This window comes from Lagenorhynchus albirostris, chromosome 8 (genome assembly GCF_949774975.1).
Source record: "Lagenorhynchus albirostris chromosome 8, mLagAlb1.1, whole genome shotgun sequence".
Lineage (NCBI taxonomy): Eukaryota > Metazoa > Chordata > Mammalia > Artiodactyla > Delphinidae > Lagenorhynchus > Lagenorhynchus albirostris.
Window position 1 is genome coordinate 33,376,701 of NC_083102.1, and position 20,120 is coordinate 33,396,820.

The 20,120-nt window shown below is 33.3% G+C and overlaps 1 protein-coding gene across 3 annotated transcripts in view; it reads left to right on the forward strand.

The window, feature by feature from the left end:
• TFEC (transcription factor EC) overlaps positions 1-18,560 on the forward strand; it is a 151,727-nt gene extending 133,167 nt beyond the window's left edge. For all 3 annotated transcript variants that reach the window (XM_060156008.1, XM_060156009.1, XM_060156010.1), the window contains 5 exons: positions 5,542-5,656; positions 7,635-7,691; positions 11,251-11,326; positions 17,149-17,296; positions 18,180-18,560. In XM_060156008.1, the coding sequence (XP_060011991.1) occupies positions 5,542-5,656; positions 7,635-7,691; positions 11,251-11,326; positions 17,149-17,296; positions 18,180-18,560 (777 nt within the window). The remainder of the gene's footprint in view (positions 1-5,541; positions 5,657-7,634; positions 7,692-11,250; positions 11,327-17,148; positions 17,297-18,179) is intronic.
• The last annotated feature ends 1,560 nt before the right edge of the window (positions 18,561-20,120 follow it).

Here is a 20,120-nt window from a genome sequence, read left to right on the forward strand (position 1 = left end):
CAGTTATTAGCTTTCATACTTGTGTGTGTGTGTGTGTGTGTGTGTGTGTGTGTGTGTGTGTGTGTAGCCTCATGATTTTCTAAATATAGGATCATATCATCTGTGAACAAAATCATTTTACTTACTCTTTTCCAATTTGGATGACTTTCTTTTCCATGCCTAATTGCTCTGGCTAGGACTTCCAACACTATGTTAAAAAGAAGTGGCAAAAGAAAGTGGGTGGTGTCCCAGTCTTGTTTGTTCCTGATTCTTGAGGAAAAAAACTTATAAATCTCAACTTGTACTGTGGTTATATCCTCCTTTCATTTAAGATATCATTTGTTTAGTCTTCATTCTTTTTAATCAGTCTTGTAAGAGGCATGTCAAGTTTGTTAATTGAAAAAACAAAACAAAACTTGTCTTCTGCATTGTTTTGTTTTTCACTGATTTATGATCTTATATTGCTATCTATTTTACTTGCTTTGGGTTTATTTGGTTATTCTTCTAACTTCTTGAGAAATTTACTTAGTTTATCAAATTTCAAATTTTTATCTATTTTTCTCATATTTAAGGGCATAAATTTCCTTCAAACCATTATTTTGCCATATTCCAGAAGTTTCTTTATGTGTGTTTTCAGTATCTTTCATTTATTTTTAAATTACAGTATGATTTGGTCTTTACTCTTGAGTCACTTAAGAATTTCTAAATATATAGGAAATCAAGGACTCTATGAAATGTTTGAAATTTTTTGGGGGGGAAGAGTTGGTTTTAGTATTTTTTCTGAGTACGTGATCAATATTTATGTACGTTCCATACATACTTGGAAAACTGTGTGTCCTCTAATTTGTAGATGTAGAACTATATACATGTATTAGGCCAAGACATTACTTTTATTGTTCACATCTAGAACATTACTGATTATTTTTGTCTACTTGATTTTTCAAAAAACAGGGAGAAATGTGTTGAAATCTCCCAATATGTTGATGGATTTATTAATTTCTCCTTGTAGTTACAAACATTTTGTTTCATATTTTGAGGTTATTCTATTAGGTACAAGCCTACTCATAATTGCTGTGCCTTTTTGGAGAATTGAATTCTTTATTATTAGATAGTGACTCTCTCTAGCCCTAATTTTTCTAATTTTAAAGCCTATTTTCTCTGATATTAATGTAGTTCACTGGTTTCCTATGGTTATAATTTGCTGGACATATCTTTTCCCATCTTTTAACTTTCAATCTTTTGTGTCCTTTTGCAATGTAGTGGTGTCTCTTGTAAGCTACATAGATCTAAATACTGTCTTTTTAACCAAACTGTCAACCTTTTAGCTGAGGAGTTTGACCTATTTACATTGATTATTCTTGTTGATATATTTTCATCTGTTCCTCTCATCTTATTTTATTATTTAAGTGAGTCCTATATTTTAATATGTTTTTCTTTAGTCATTTTTTTTAACCACTTTCACATCCATTGGCTTTTTTACTACTCCAATCCAAACATACTGATATTATCTAGACTTTAATACTGAGTCATATGGTTATACATTTCATTTTTTTTTTTTTTTTTTTTTTGCGGTACGCAGGCCTCTCACTGTTGTGGCCTCTCCCATTGTGGAGCACAGGCTCCAGACGTGCAGGCTTAGCGGCCATGGCTCACAGGCCCAGCCACTCCGCGGCATGTGGGATCTTCCCGGACCAGGGCACGAACCTGTGTCCCCTGCATCGGCAGGTGGACTCCCAACCACTGCGCCACCAGGGAAGCCCTATACATTTCATTTTATCTTTGATTTTGATTCCCTTCTTCTTTTTTAGACTACAACCACTTTACCAAGATATTTGATTATTTTTATGACATATTTTATTATATCATATTTACTTCATCCAAAACTGTTTTCAGTGTTAGTCTTTGAGGGAAAATATTCTTAAGCATTTTATACCTCTAAGAATATTTTTCGTCATGACCTCATATGTGGATAATATTTGGGCTGGATATAAAACTCTGTATTTTAAATCCTTTTCTTTAAACATTTGAAAAATACTGATTCACTTTCTTCTTTCATCCATTTTGCTATTGAAAAATTTTATGTTAATCAGATTCTTGTTCCTTTGAGCATAATCTTCTCTTTTTCTCTTTAGGCTGTTCGATCTTTCTCTTTGTCACTGTATACTCTTAAATTTCACTATAATGTGTCTGGGTGTAGGTTTTCTTCTTTGATATTCTACAGGCCCTTTGATTTTTAAATCAAAATAAAACAATGATAAAATAAGATGAGATAAAATAAAAGACTTTTTGGTCTTTTATTTAGTGTTAATTCTAGGAAATACATCTCCATTATTTCTTAAAATTTTTTCTTCCTTCCAGTTTTATTTATTCTTTTTCTCTGAGATTCCTAATACCTGTCTGTATTTTAGTTCTAATAATTCTATCCTACATACTAATTAGATTTTCTTTCATATGCTTTGTTTCTTGGTTCTTTTCATCACCCTCCTGAGAGATTACTTTAATTTGGTAATTCCTTTATTTCTTTCTAAGTATAAGCATTATGCTGTTTTTCCATAGTTTTATTTTGTTCAAGTATTATATTTTCATGGCTCCTATTTCTGCTGCATCACTTCAGCCATTTTATGCTTTCTTGTTATTATTTTATATTATAAATTATTACAAGTTATTTTATATTATAAAGATATTACAAATATCTTTATTTCTTTTAGAATGTACACTAGGTCAATTTTAAAAACTTGGTTTCATGTGATCTTTTACTTATTTCTAAAATTTTTGCTTTTGATGTTATTTCTAACACTCCATATTGTTTAACTTTTAAAATAGTCATTTTCCTCTAAAGTTTTGATATATTGACCTGTGAGCTAATTTTCTTTAGGGAATATTGGCTACTCTGAAAGGTAGCATATGTGTGGAAAGGCCAGTGCTCAGTCCACTTAAGTCTCTATGATCTTAGTAATGAGATGTGACTAAAATCTAGGGTAGAGAATCTTGGACATCAGGAACCACTGCCAATCACTTCTCACTTCAAAGCAACTTCTTAGATCAGGAGTTCACTTTTTTCTACTGGAAAGAAGAATTGTCTTGAGGAGTATGTTTTTTACCTTGTTGAAAATATTTTATAATTCTTTATTAGATGTCTTTAAAATTTGTGAGTTTATTTCTAATAATAATATTTCCCTATTGTTATGTCAATGATTTTGCTTTTCTGAAAAAGTAACCTGTGTTTTAATCAGAATAATAAATACTTCTTCATAAAATATCTATCAAGTTGCCTACTACTCTATAAAATAAAGCTAAGACTTAGACCTTAATACCTAAGTAACTTATACCTTTAAAAATAGTAGTTATAATTTTGCTTTGTAAGCCTTTCCCAATGTCTATGTAATCTTTAAATTTTCACTAACACTGTACCCTTATATCTTTTAATGGAGAAAAGGCTCTTTAGATTATGTGAGATGTATTACATACTTTGAAATTGAAACCAATTGTTTAATGATATTCAAAAAGTGATTAGCTATTTACATGAAATAGAGTAGTACCTACAGCATAAAATTAAATAGGATATTAATCATTGTGCTTCAGGGCATAAATTGACAATAACCAAGGTCAGGAGAGGATGTAATATACCCACAGTTAAGCAGGATTAGATTCATTTTCAGAATTCCAGACCCATTTCTAAGGAAAAATGCATTGGGTACAGTCTGACGAGGTAATATGGACCCAGTGAGATGCTATAGTTAGGAATCTATCACTTTATCGTTGCAATGTATATGTAATATGGCTCCTTTTCTTCTCAAACATTTCTGCTATTTGCCACTGCTGCATTGAAATCCATCAGAATTCAAACTCTTCAGAGAAAAGTGCCCTTTTCCTAGTTCTTTCCCCCTTCCTTCTCCCTCACTCCCTGTCTTTTTGTTCAGCATGTCCATTATGTTTCTCAAAGGCACAGTGGAAATGAACAATTCAGGTTGGTGATGCCCCAGCTTATAACCAACAGGGTTTTCAAAAAAAGATTTTGGAAACTTTTAAATTTTACCAATATAACTAAATGACTCACATGTTAGGGAAATATCTGCCTTTAGGATTTCTTCCTAATTGTGTCGTACTGATACTAATACTCATCATCTATCCAATTTGGTCAACTTTGTCCCTGTCCCTACTTTTCAGATGAGGAAATTGAGAGGGAATAAATATCCCACTTAAGGCACTCCCTTTTAAGGTCCCAGAAGCAAAAATATATTTTAAAACAATGAATTTATATAAAATAAAGATGAGGAGTCCAAATAGAGTAAATAATGAGAAGAACCAATATATGAAAACATACATCAGAATACCATATGCAATCTATAATGTCCTTATTGATATGCACATACACTTAAATATTAGCCTGATTTCCACTGTATTTTCAATGTTTTTTTTCCCTCAGAAATATACAATATTATTATATAGTTTAATAGATTATTATGTCAGAAACTAATTTTGGTCTTTCTTCACATTTATTTTCAGTCTGATTTTATAAGTATTAAAAAATTTCCCTCAGTTTGAACTGGAGTTTTACAAAAAGTGGGAATAAGATGTTAGAGTCTCCATAATAATCTGGTTATAGCTTTGCTTGGTTACTTGTATTATTTTTAGTTCTTTAGGAAATTAAAAAGATACTGCTTGTTCAGCTCTTGGTTGACTTCCCAGAAATGAAATAAAGATACTTAGAATGGAAATATTTTAAACATTCAAATCTTATATTTTAAATGTAGCTTGTTCTGGAATAATGAATATTAACTTGAGTTACAAATATTATTTAAATTTTTTTCTTGGGAGATCAAATCAATAAGCACATTTTAACTAACAAATTGGTACGATTTTAAATTGTGTATAAAGTATCTTAGCTTTCTGAAAAATTGTTCCCAAGAAGCACTTTAAGAATTGCAGTGTTGCTATAATTAGACATACCCTATATCCACTAGAGGTAAAAGCAGTTTTAGACTACTTTTGGTTACCAGCTAGGATATTTATAATAATCTAGAACATTAGGTGTACATTGAGAAAAGTATGCCTTCCAGGAAGGAAAGAAAGTTTTTCACTTAATTAACAGTGTAGAACACCTCTTGACTGTGAGTTGCTGGTAGCACTGATGGTATTAAGAAGGCTTCCAAAATGTTCAACCATTATACCTAATTTATGATATGCAATGAACTTTCCAGCTTTGCTAATATGTATATTGATTTTTGTCAAAAATGATATTTTCAATCTTTTTCATTTATAACCAGGTAATGTGCTGGATCAAATTCCCATAACTTTGTAAATATTAATCAAAATTTTTCTTCGTGAGTGAACTAATTTCTCCTTTTGCTTAAATACAAATAGCTTTTTTCAACATAACTTATCCATAAGCATGCCACAATGATTTTACAAAGTTAAGGCATACTCACTTTTGTTTAAAATTAAAATGCTATATATTACAAATTACTATTAATAAAGTGATAAATTTAAAATGAACATCTAAATACTTTGTCAATATCCAAAGAAGATTTGATTGATCTTTTCTTCCTTTTTCCTCTAAAGCTTTCTGGAAGTATTTTGGATGTGTATAGTGGTGAGCAGGGAATTTCACCAGTTAATATGGGCCTTACAAGTGCTTCTTGTCCAAGTAGTCTACCAATGAAAAGAGAAATTACAGGTAACATTGCTTTTATAGTTTTATCCTTTTTAAAAATCAACTACATAAGACATGAGTGACATATATTTCCAAGCTAAAGAGGATTTTAAAAATATTATTAAAATAGTTAGTTAAAATGGAAGACATTTAGAGAGTAAATCTATCTTTTTTTCCTCTATGACAACCAAACAGCAAGTTAGCATAACTTACAGTTCAATTGAATTCATTAATTATTTTAGGAATTGGGTGAATATACACATAACTTCTATTCATATGTATATGACAGTTTGACTAAGTTTTTCACTTAACATAGGTTCACTTTGATATTGAATAGATGCAATTTATTAACATGATTGCAAAAGAACAGATTAATAGATTAAGGAAAATTAGATTTTCCCCTTTTTAGCTTGGTTTATGGATTTCATGATTCACATTTAACTTTCTCATGTGGGTAAAAAACCCTCAGTTTTCAATAGTAAATCTCAAAATTGTTACAACTCAAAGGAATTATAGGGGCACTGTCAAGTTCCTCCAATATGTTGATGTGGGAATCAAGAGTCAGAGGAGTTATTTTCCCAAAGTCATACAGCTGATTAGAAGCAGAAGTGGATCAAAATAAGGATTTCATGGCTTACCAGACCAGTGTTAGTTTCTCCATAAGAATAAAATAAAACTCAGTCGAAATTTCTATAACAAATTTTTAGTTTGGAGCTCAAACACTGGTCTTTAAATATTTTTATACAGTTAATATAACCATTTTTAATAAATGCAATATATCCATTCTTGGAGTCTAACCAATAACTCAAAAATATCTATGCATTCAAATTATTTAGACTAAAATTAATGAATGTAGCCTTAACTAAATTTAAATAAATGTATTTTAAAACTAGAATAATTCAAAGAACATTGTATTAATTATCTATTGCTATATAACAAATTACTCAAAATTTAACAGCTTGAAATAATAAACATTTATTATCTCACACAATCCCTATGGTTCGGAAATTCCGGGGGTGACCTGTAAAACTGGTTTTGGCTCAGAGTCTCTCATAAGGTTGCAGTCAAGATGTTGGCCAGAGGTACAGACATTTGCCACTTGACGGGCTAGAGGATGCACTCCCAAGGTGGTTCACTCACAGGTCTTCCAAGTCGGTGCTGCTTGTTGGCAAGTGGCCTTGGTTCTTTACCACATTGACCTCTCCACAGGACTGCTCAGGTGTCCACATGACATGACAACTAGCAATTCAAGGGACACCAAAGTGGGAAGCTGAAAATGTCTTTTATGGTGTAGTCTGGGAAGCCACACTAATCATTCCCACAAAATTCTGTTGGTTTCACGGGTCAGCTTTATTCAGTGTGGAAGGGCACTAACAAAGGTGTGAATATCATGAGTGAGAATCATCGTGGGCCATATTGGAGACTGACTATCACAAATGCTCACAAGTACATAGCACATGAAGTGTCACTTACTGAAAGTATGGAGTTGTCCAATAGGAATATCTGAGAAATGTAGTTAGTTCCAATTCTTGGGATGTAGAAATCATAATTTTTTATAAAAAATTAAGGTTGTAATAATTTTGAATAATCTTAAAATTCTGAGAACAATACTAATAAAAATGATTAAGCAGTTTAATATTTTCTGTGTGCTGTACCCATTTTAATCATCACAGTGATTATCAGGTAAGTATTATATTATATCAGTTTTACAGATAAGAAGCCTGAGACACAGAGAACTTAGGTAACAGTTCACAAGGCTATTAAATGGAGGGCCAGAATACAAATCCAGGTTTTACTGCTCAAAGCCCATAGGTTTTGTCACTGCCTTCTTACTAAAGAGCACTCTGTTCCAAATTTCTGAATATTTGCAAAAAATATGTATATATATTTTACCACTTGGAGCAAGTAATATTGTATTTTCACTAGTATTTCTGAATTATGTTGACTGGAAGGATTGTAAGGTAGCAATAAGTACTGTTTCAATTGTCTTCCTTTCGATCAGAAACTGATACTCGAGCTTTGGCAAAAGAGAGACAAAAAAAGGACAACCACAACCTCAGTGAGTACATTTTCCTTTTTTCGAAACAAAATTAATTAATGCAAGAGGAAATGCAGAATTTAAAATGTGTGATGTTTTATTGTTGCCCCATAAATATTTTGAGGTCAGATGACCAGAAGTGTACATGCTCACTGGTAGAGCTATGTTGGGAAATTTAAACAATGCGAACTCTCAGAAAAGCTAGACATTTTTATGAAGTTCAGCATCTCAAGTTCTCTCCTTGATCATTCTCTCTCTCTCTCTCTCTCTCTCTCTCTCAGACTGCATGTGAGCATTGAGTTATGTCTGAACTCAGTTGTGACTCATGACTCCAAGGTTTAAAGAGATAAAAGTGACTTTAGAAAATATACACCATTTAAATAGCAAGAAATGTGACTCCAGGTTCTTATCTTTCTGTGTCAATCTGCTCCTCCCTTCCTAATGATAAGGCCTCTTATGCCTTCCTGGGGGTCAATTTGACTCTGATAATGGGTCACATGAGATGGGTAAATGCAGTCCAGGGAAGTTGTTGAGGGGCAAGTTGAGCTTTAGAGTGCTTTGTCATGTCTCAAATGCTTAACTGTCTTAAGTGAGCTTGACTAATTGGGTGTGAAGCTTTTTTGTTCTCAGAGCCAAATCAAAAAATGAGAAAATAATAGAATAGAATAAAATTAAATAAAAACTTTAAAGCCCTAAAACAAACCAGGAATTTCCTTACATGTGGTTAGTTGAAATTGATTCTACATGTACCTGTGAAACCTGCATATATCTGTTCATCAAGCATCTGCCTACATCACAGAGTAGGTTGACTGTGTGACTGAGGAGAGGGCTGACCTGTGGTTATAACGGTCCTTAGAGTAATTGTGGAGAGGGAAATGATTTGATTCTGATCACTTAGTGGCAGAGCAGATAACTGTTGGTGCAGTTTATGAGACAAGTAGAACCTGAAAGACAGAACTAGTTGTTGCCAGAAGGAATTAATGATACATCGAGGAGATAAAGGCTTCTCTCTTAGTTTTAAGCCTGCTAACTATTATCTTCCTTGCTCCTTTCTTCTCTCCTCTATGTTTGCACTTTAAATAACAGGTCATTTAATGTAAAGTATGATAGGTGCCTGGTATGACCATTATCAAAGAGTTTTCTAATTGGGATTCTCTTACTTAGGGATCTTCCTTTTTGGAGATATCAATGTTACAAAAAATTAATATCACATTTTAAATATGAATCTAGGATATCCCTTAACATTTGTGAGGATCATGGCTGGAGGACAAATAAAGTCCCACTTACCAGATGTCTAAATACTTAAAAGCTACAACTCAAGCTAGAAATGCTAAATTAAGTATGTTCTATCCTTCCTAAAGATTGGAAGGCCAGGTGTGAAATAACAATTCTCAGATCCTTGGAATTCTGAGTAGGAATGTCAGGGTGGGGCAATGCCAGCCTTTAGCCAGCAGCCCATCTCACTTCTCTGTCTACCCGCTAGAGGCCACTTGCATTTCTATGCTGCAAGTGGCCTCAAACACGAGTGGGAACCCCTCATTCTGTATATTCAAGTTCTATACATATCTCTGCAAACAGCTGCCCCTTGTCTGCATCTTGGGACTAGGGTAAGCACCTTGGTGTCCTGATCCTCCCTCAAGAGGATGGACCTGGGAAGCAGCCTGAACAGGCTCAGGGTGTTTGGGAAGATATTCCTGTTGCAAATTAGCTGGAATGTAGTTTAGAAGGGGGATCCCTTTGTCCCGTGGCTGCCTTGCTCAGTGTGGATGGGTGTGGTAAGAAAAGGCAAAGGGGGCTCCTCATCAGTATGGGGTCTGAGAAGAGAGGCCCCTTTTGCTTGGATCTAAGGACAGGAATGAGTGAATATATCAAAAACTTGGTGACGAGTGAAATCACGTGTAGCATGAAATAGTTTAGTAATTTCTTAAAACTTGACTCCTTTACAGACAACTAGTACTGGAGATGAAAACATTGAGGAACGAAACTTCTCATCATAATTAGCCATTAAAAGTTTTACTGGGCACAATCTAAGAAGAGCTGGGTAGGAATTTCTGATATTTTACGTAAGGTGCATCTAAATAATAGATTTTGATAAAACATTATAGGACTAAACCAGTCTCCTATTTTGAGATAAAACTGTGAACATCCTTCCTAGCTGCTCTTCATCTTATATTTAAAAGTCTGTTTTATAATATAGGAGTGAATATGTGTGAACATAGACTTACTAATAAATTCTCACTGTAAAATATAAATGTATTTCTATCAGCATTATCTTTGTTTATTTTCTTTTCAGTTTTTTATATGGTGTCAGTTTTTTGAATCACATGCATAGGAAAACAGGATTGGTAAAGAGGGAAAATAAACTCTCCCAAGAATCAATTATATCCTAATTTCAGAGGAATCCCAATGTATTATTTTTGAAGGTCAAGTTCATTCATGGTAAATTGCTTTGTAGAGTAGGTTCACCAAGACAATTGATACTTTTTTCATGACTTTCCTTGTTTCTAGTAGCAGATCTTATTTTTGAAGCATGTATGGTTTAATGTTTTTGACATAGTTTTCTTCTTCATGACATTTTACTTCCTTCGTTTCCCTAAAAAAGCTTTAAAAATGTTATCTACTTAAACAATATTATGCATAAGTTGTGGTTCCTGATACTGGAAATATAGAGCACTGGGAATATAGGACTACTCTGTGCTCTGTAAGACTGCTCTTAGGTAAGGGTCAATATAGAAAACTCTACTTATTTGTATATTTGACATTTATTGAACATTTACTAGATGCACAAAATTTCCATAAGCAATGGATGCATAGAAATGCAAACAGAGAAAACAGTCTCTGAATAAAAACCTACATCAGTAGTTCTCAAAGTGTGAGCCCTAGACAAGCAGCGTTGGCATCACCTGGGAACTTGTTAGAAATGCAAATTCTTGGGTCCCAACCCAGTCCTACTAAAATCAGAATCTCTAGGTGCGGGGTACAAATTTATTTTAACTATCCCTCCAGGTGTGTCTGATGCATGCAAGAGTTTAAGAATCACTGCTCTATGTATTATTGAAAGTTGTTAAATTAGAAAACTATATTTATAGTCTAATCAACGTACATTTATTTAGCACCTTTTACATGCCAAGGCCGCTGGAAATACAAAAGAAATGGTCCCTGCCCTCAAAGAGGTCATAGTCTATTTGGGCACACATACCTACCATGTAGCAAACTTTGTGTTAGCCTTTCAGTGGCGTGTATGAGAAAGGAGAGTATATAAATATATATATATATATATATATATATATATATATATCAGTATGAGTGAATATTATTGCATTTCAAAGAATGATAAAAATGTTGTTTTTGAGAGAAAATGTTTTAAAATAATTGTGAATAATAGACTCACAATTCTAATATTGTTATTTTTACTTTTAGAATAAAATGTGTTTGAATTTTTTATTTTTGAGAAGTACCCTTTTCACTAAATGAAACTTTTTTGCTCATTGTTTTTCAAAGATTGTTAAGAAAGTTTACAGCTGACCAAAAATGAATTATGCTTTAATGAGAATAATCAATAATATTTCTTTTTTAATAGTTGAAAGAAGAAGAAGGTATAATATTAATTACCGAATCAAGGAGCTTGGCACTCTTATTCCAAAGTCTAATGATCCGTGAGTTCACCAATCATTTATTAATAATGTTATGGTTTCAATCCCCCCCCCAAAAAAAATGGGTGGGAGAGAGAGGGGGAGGGGAGAACCAAAGACTAGGAAACTAACCGGCTGTGGTAAAGATAAGGCTACTGCTGGTCTCATTTTTTAATATCTATTCAAGGCTGATAGTTATCAAGCATCAACGTTGTTACTAACACTTGTCCTATTGAGCTATAGGAAATAAGTAAATTATTTCTTCTCAGTATTTAGTGGATTTTTCTGTATGGCACCAATATTTGCAAATTTAGTGGTAGTACCAAATGCTTTCATGATACTGACTGGCATCCTCAATTTATGATTATAGCACTCCTTCTAATTTAAGATTTATGTGTACGTGAAAATTGGAATGTTGAATTTTCAGAGTTTCCAAAATTCTGGCGATATGCAAGCAGAAAAAATAGAATTGTAAAAACAGCCTGATTGATGCCAGTCAATAATCGGTTATTGCAATTAAATTTTCAGTCATACAGTCACAAAGTCAGTTAAACAAGATGTTTGAGGTTGTAAATTTCAAGAAATAGTTGATAAAACAAAATATCAATTTAGCATGTTAAGTGTTTCTCTAAAAACATGAAAACATTGTAGCATTAATAATGACTAGAAAAAAATGTTTTGTTCAGACTGAGAACTGGACTCTCCAGACACTGGCAAAAATACATTATTCAGAAATGATGATGTTTGATAAAGTGATATTTGTGAAATTTGAAAGTATTCTTTCCCTAAATGTAAATGTGCTAGTTCACTTGGACAATTCATCCATTTATAATAGAAGGGAATGCCATATTTATTCTTATGGGCATAGTAGATAGTGAAGGCATCTCCAGTAGAATGGCAGAAAGAGCACTGGACAGAAAGTCTGAAGAGCTCAATCTTGGTGTAGGTCCTACCATAATTTTTCAAATCTTTTGAAGTCTCTAAGCATGCAACTCTTTCTGTTAGCAGAAGGGAACATCCATTTTCCAGATAAGACTTTTTTTAACACTTAAAATATGAATGCACATTTATTCACCAAACATTTGATGTAAGACCAAGACCTTTTAGTTTGAATGTGTTTCAATATTTCTTTCGTACATAAACTGCACAAAAATGTATAGTCTATTTCAATTTCTTAAAGATAAAACAAAAACCTAAGGGCCAACCACCTAAGTACAGATGGATATTTTTTTAATGTTTGCACTCTAATTTCTTACAGCATATTTTTTAGCAACCTATCTCTACCTACATTTTACTTCAGCTTTTCCAAAGCTTTTAATATACTTTTCCTAAGAACAATAGCTATCTTTATAAATGCTTTTTCTTCTTTTGCATTCGTATTTCATTAGTTAACATACATATAATTTAATTATACTATCACAATAATAAGTACAATGGGCATTCATTTAACAGCCTGTCAGTAAGTACATGTCACCACAAGGATAACAGAAGTACCTGGGTGTCTCAGAAGGTAGCCTAGTGTCTACTTTGTTCTGTCAACGGTCAGTGAGTATCACAAAGGGAATGGAGAACATTAATTACTCCTGAAAGTGATTAGATAAGGTCAGTTAAGAGAGCTTCCCTTGTAACCGGTAGAGCTAACCCACAGTGCCAGGCCCAGGTTATATGCAGAAAACAGATGAGACTCTAAAATTGGACTCTGAAGCCTGACTGAACATCTTTAGATGTCACCATGCCTGTAAAGCACCAACTATATGGCTGGGTTTTTATAAAAATAAAATCAAGTAATATGTATGAGAATATCTTAAAAATTATAAAGCTTGTGTGAGGGATAATTATTACTCTACATTTTTATAGAAGCTTTGGTTGTAAAATGGCTCCTTTCTGGTTCTAATTCATTGTCCAGAACAGGGGATGGAAAACTTTTCCTCTAAAGGGCCAGATAGTAATTATTTCAAGCTTTGTGAGCATAAAGTCTCTCAAAATTATTCAACTCTACCATTGTAGCATGAAAGCAGACATAGACAATATATATATGAAAGAGCATGACTGCATCCAATGAAACTTTATTGACAAAAACAGGTTGCAGGCTATAGTTTGTCTACCCCTGATCTAGAATATGGAAAATCAGTTTATCACAGAATCACATCTGAAAGGGACCATAATTGGGAAAGCTTCATTTTAAGTATTCTTAAGGGACTTTCTCTTCTTTGTGGATTTCAGAAAGAGGAATTATTAATTGTTTTAATTCTATTATATGTAGGCACTGAAAACATCAGAGTATTACATATTACACGTTAGAAGGATAGTAATACCACATGAATCCTTTGTTGCTGTTATAAGTACAAAGAGCGCACTGGGTCACAATAGAAAACACATTTCTTATGGCAGATGCATTTGAAAAAGTGGGAAAGCCACAGATTTGCAGATACAGCACTGAACTGAGAGAGGAGACCTAGGACTCATCTTCTAAACACCGCATGCTCTTGGGCAAGTAGCAGGAACTCTGAAGCTTTGGTTATAAAAAGGCTCTGAGGACCTTTCCAGCTCATGGCTAGAATAAACTTACGGTTTGGCTTAGCAAATGAAAGTTAATACCTGAAAGCATTTTGAATTCTATGACGTTGCCATTTTTGTGTATGAAAAACATTCAGAAATTTGTACTTCTTTCTTCTTTGCTGGGTCAAAATAGTACGGTCAGAAGGGAAAAAATATAGTAAAGAGCTATCGTTGAGGTATATATGTTGAGAAAATGAAATGAAAAGCACACAGTCTCTTAACCGTCAGTGAAAAATAAAACCAAACAAAACTAGCAAATACAAAAAGTGAAGCATTTCTACAGACGTGTGGTAGTGATTTACTTCATATGTGTTTTTAATCATATTTACAAAAAAATCATATTTGTAGATATAAAAATGCCAACAGAGCATGAATTATTCTAGTTGTGCTATCAAATTATTCTTTTCTTTCTACTTTTTTATATATAAAATTAAGGTATTTTTGTATTGATTTTTTTATCTCCTACAGTCAGAACTTTCTCTGGCCTTTGTGTAAGAATGGCAGTTGAGGTAGTAAATGAGACCTAACAAGACTTTCTAAATCAGAAGTTATAAAATGTTGATCAAAGCAAGAAGAATCAGACGTGTCTTGGTGTTTTCTTTCTTTTTTATTTTTTTAATATTTCTAAGTGAATGGGCACTCCTAAGATGACAACAGATTGTACATTTTCCATAGTTTTGCCTGGCAGCATTCTTACTCCAACTTACATATTTCTGTTACCTGCTTTAGCCCTGTATACATTCAAGCTTTTAACTTTCTCAATGATGTAAGTTCTTCAAAGAAAATTATTTTGTAGAAAATGAAAAGCCAGTATCAACATTCACTCCTTAGGTATGTCTTTGTATGTGTTAGTGTTTATAGTATAATGTCATATATAATGTTTTTTAATGCCTAACTGCATGAAATTATCTTGGGAGAGAGGTAAACATCTCTTTAATACATTTGGAAAACTTGAAATATTTTCAGAAGCAACCTCATATATTAAAATGGCTTTAAATAGAGTGAACTTTTAAACATTTAGTGAAATGACATCAAGTAGATATTGTAGCAAAACCCATTGTGTGTTTTCTACCACAACTTTTTTTTTAACATCTTTATTGGAGTATAATTGCTCTACAATGGTGTGTTAGTTTCTGTTTTATAACAAAGTGAATCAGCCATACATATATATATATCCCCATATCTCCTCCCTCTTGCGTCTCCCTCCCACCCTCGCTATCCCACCCCTCTAGGTGGTCACAAAGCACTGAGCTGATCTCCCTGTGCTATGTGGCTGCTTCCCATTAGCTATCAGTTTTACATTTGGTAGTGTATATATGTCCATGCCACTCTCTCACTTCGCCCCGGCTTACCCTTCCCCCTCCCCGTGTCCTCAAGTCCATTCTCTATGTCTGCATCTTTATTCCTGTCCTGGCCAAGGTTCTTCAGAACCATTTTTTTTTTTTTTTTAGATTCCATATATATGTGTTAGCATATCGTATTTGTTTTTCTTTTTCTGACTGACTTCATTCTGTATGAGAAAGACCATATTTCAAAAAGAGTCATGTACCACAATGTTCATTGCAGCTCTATTTACAATAGCCAGGACATGGAAGCAACCTAAGTGTCCATCGACAGATGAATGGATAAAGAAGATGTGGGACATATATACAATGGAATATTACTCAGCCATAAAAAGAAATGAAATTGAGTTATTTGTAGTAAGGTGGATGGATCTACCACAACTTTGAAGGTTTATTTTAGATCTAAATAAACAGTACCTTAAACTTCAAAGTTGACTAGGGTTATTGTTTTCATCCTATTCCTTCTGTCCTTCAAGTTTTTCTTCCCATGAGCAGAAATAAAACAAAATTGGGGCCTTTAGGCTCCTGTTGCTGCTTAGAGTTTTAACTCAGGAGTTCACTACACTTTTCAGTGACAGTTAACTTCTTGGTTTAATGACAAAAGTAGCCTCTTTTCCCCCTACCCTTCCCACCACTAGATAATTCACTGTGCTTGGAAAGATATCAACAGCAGTAGTGGCCCCAGAGAACTGACAAAGCATTTTCAAGCTTGAGACAGACGTGGCAATGGTTTGGTGCTTTTCAGTAGAAGATGGCTTATTCCAGCATTCTCACCTAATAAGCATTTTCACCTGTGGTAGAATAATGTATCTTCCTTTAATTTGTTACAGCTAATGAATTGTCGTATAACCCGAACTTCCAATGAGGCACATGCCAGTCAGGTTTTTCATAAACTACATTTTCCCATTTCTGAACATTTAATAAATACATATTAAGTTCCATGTATTTCATGTAGATCACGTAAACCAAAAATACATGCAGTGTAATGTCTTTTAAAATTTTCCCTACAAGTTTACTTTCTGTTGTATTAAAAGAAATCTCATGATTCTAAATGGAAAATTCATCCAGATTTTTCAACAGCTCTAACTTTTAGCAATCAGTTTGGCCCTATTCTCCATACATATTATGAATTGTCAGATAGTATTAAATATATTGATGTATGTTTTTAGATATTAAACTCAGTAGCCTGTTCTGTAGTTCCAAATTTATCATCTCTCCTGTCTAAAAATAAGTTTTAATAAAATATTTTTTCTATGCTACAGTCTGAAGATTATTGGCAATGTTCAACTGTATTTACTTATTGTACACTTACTTAAAAATAGATATCCAGCTTTTTAAAAAAAATGTTGATGCTTTCTGTGCAGAAAAATTTGCCTAATGATTCTAGAAAGTTTTGCTCTATTGCATAAAGTGATGTTGCCAAACTCCAATTTGTTTCACAATTACTCAGGATCACCATTCAGGAGGGACTTTATTTTTCTTTTCCTAGAAGCATAAAAGCAACCTTATAGAAAGTAGGTTAAAAGATTGGTGCATTTGAAATGATCTTAAAAAATTTAGACTTAAGTCCTCAGTAATGTACATTTCCTCGTTCATTAATGCAGAAATACCGCACATAGATTTTAATCTCAGAGTTAATAATAAAAGCAATTTTCACTAAAAATATAAAAACTGTAATGGTAGAATCATGATATTGCATTTAGCTCTCCCACAAAAAGTCACTTTATTACTTTCTTTTGACACTTATTTTCATTCTGGGATTAATTTTACTATATAAGGGCTTCTTAACTATTCTATTAAAATTTCTATTCAGAAGCAATAATATCTAAGAGTGAATAATAGTCATGTAAATCATTATTTCATATTAATGTGAAAGATTTTGTAAGTTCTTATGAATTCTGCTGACATGCACAATTGTGAAAAGGTTATCTCTCCTTTCTACAGTGATATGCGCTGGAACAAAGGAACCATTCTAAAAGCATCAGTGGAGTACATCAAGTGGCTACAAAAAGAACAACAGAGAGCTCGAGAATTAGAACACAGACAGAAGAAATTAGAGCAGGCTAACAGGCGCCTTCTACTCCGGATTCAGGTTTTTATAAGAACGTTGCCATGAACCATGTAGCTTACATATGACTTATCCATCATCAGTTTTATTCATTGGTCTCATTTATTTTTTTCTCATTAACAATTATTTTTTCTTCCCAAGGATAATTTTATTGCCTTTTAGAAGTTCATGAATTAGATTGATTCAATTAGGTTTTGATTAGAAATCTAGGATCAAGTTGGCTTTAAAAGTATATAATGAATGACAACAACTAATTGCAAAAATGCAGAAAATAGAATCAATTTTATAAACACACAAATATTATCCCAGTCAAAAAATAATAATAAGCAGAACCTTTGTTTCTCTGGATAATATTGGACATTAAGTTCTCCTCTCCCCCTTTTATTTCTATAGTAACATTGCTATGGATTTCATTGCCTTAAGGCATATTATGCCAGTTTATATTGTTACTCCTCATCTGTTCATGTGACACAAAATCTCAGAATATAGGTTTTCATAAGCCTCAAGCTTTTTTCTTTAATATGTGAGCAAGCTTACTGCCAGGTAAAACACTCCTGTTTCCATGAAATGGACCTATAGAGAGAAATTAATCAGGAAGAATGACTGGAAGATTTCCACTATCTCCAAATAGTTGTACTGTAGCCTGAGCCACTATGGGACCATTATATGTCATGTATTCCTTTAACGAACAATCTGAGTAGTTTTTAAAAATCTGAGTATTTTCCTCAGGGTTATTTTTCAGGCATTAGAAATATACCACACTCTGTTATTTGCAAAGAATATTTATAATATGTATTAGTCTTCATTTCGAGTGCTTGTTAATATTTTAAATCTATTTGTGGCTTATTCTATAGAGTTGAGTTTACTTTCAAAGTCGTTATTTAATTATTCTTGTTTGAAATTGCAGGAACTAGAAATACAGGCTCGTGCTCATGGTCTGCCAACCCTGGCTTCACTTGGCACAGTTGATTTAGGTGCTCACATCACCAAACAACAGGCCCATCTTGAGCAGAATTCAGTAGACTATTGCCAACAATTGGTTCTGTCTCAGGGGACAAGCCCTGAGCTCTGTGATCAAGCTATGGCCTTCTCTGATCCTTTGTCACACTTCACAGATTTATCATTTAGTGCGGCTTTGAAGGAGGAACAAAGATTGGATGACATGCTACTGGATGACACAATATCTCCATTTGGAACAGATCCTCTGCTATCTGCCACTTCTCCTGCAGTTTCCAAAGAGAGCAGTAGGAGAAGTAGCTTTAGCTCAGATGATGGTGATGACTTATAAGAAATAAACAGGCTCAATTCATCAACTGGGAATCAATTCTATGCTGGTGCTATGCAATGAAGTTCTGTGTTTCACATATTGCTTTGGCTCAATTTTTCTGAAAGGAATATATTGTTCATGAAAAACTGATTGGTTAGAAACAACAGAATTCACAGGAAGAAGAAGCACAGTGTCGAAGAATTATTAAGAGCAAAAAAGATTCTTTTTCTCTTTGACTACTGAGTCCAAATCTACTTAAATTTTGTTTTCCTGGAAAGAGGCACAACATAAGAAAAAGCTCTCTACTGATATTTTAAAAGTAGTGACTTGGTGGTGTACTATTGGAACTAACAGACTGCAAAGAATAGACCTTCTGAAATATACATTTTCTTACTTCCGTCTCCTTCCTATTCAGCTCTGACAATGTTAATTTTCAAGAATCAAGATCGACAGATCTGGTTGTTCATTGCCTTTTTTCCACTGTCTGGGGGATAGTTGTCTAAAGTTCAAGCCTTATAGGGGAACTAATTAAAAAATAGATTATCTACCACTTATAATTGAAAAGTGAATCTACAATAAACATTAGAATTTTCCACAATAAAGTACAGAAAATTTATAAAAACTTAGGATTCTAAAATTAGACTCTAATTCCCTTGGTCAGTTCAATCACACTAACTCTAAAAGCATCTTTGCATATTTATGGAGACATGCTCAGTTCAGAAAAAGAACACATTGAATGCTGTCCTCAAGAATACTGGCTAGAATTGTTATCGCTTCACACAAGCATACCCACCCCGCCCCCAAACAGGTACACAATGCAGATAATACATGTTCTTTTTTTCCCCCTTCATTCTTCTGATTTTCTAATCAGCATCTGAAATTACACTCAAAATCCTTTTTACTTTATCAAGAAGAGATATTGGATAATCAGTTTCAGCAAATAAAATATCGAAAGCCCCCCTACTAGGATAATTTGTTAATTTGTTAAATAAAACTTATCACTGTTTCCAAAATTGGATTTAAATTAATTAGTTGATACAATTTTGCTCCAAATTGATGAAATACTGAAAACTGGGTTGCCAACTGACAAAATAATTAGTAAAACAAAAAATCTTTCTTATTACATTCAGCTCTGAGCAGAGGATAAAGTTCTATTCCTGTGAGTACTTAGAGTGCCCTACGATCTCTGTTAGCCTTGTTAGCATTTATTATTTATATCTATGGTGCTTCACTCAAATTATTCTCTCTTGAGCTTCTTCAAAGCATTGGGAATTGACTTACCAAGGATGTTACTCTGTGCTAGACCTGCATGAATGATCATCTGATCAATGAGTATTTATGGAGGGATACTCAAAACTGCAGTAAGTTCTGTGAAAATATAGAACAGATGAGCAAAATATGGTCTTACTCCTCAGGGAGTTAAAATGACTGCATGAGAAACCACAACAAAAGATAGAAGACATTTAAAATTAAAGCCTACATGGTGCAGCATAAGCTGCAAATACAGGAGGTCAGAAAAACTAAAAATGAAGATTGGAGAATCACAAAAATGTGTGGGCATAGCAGAATTTAACTTCTTTT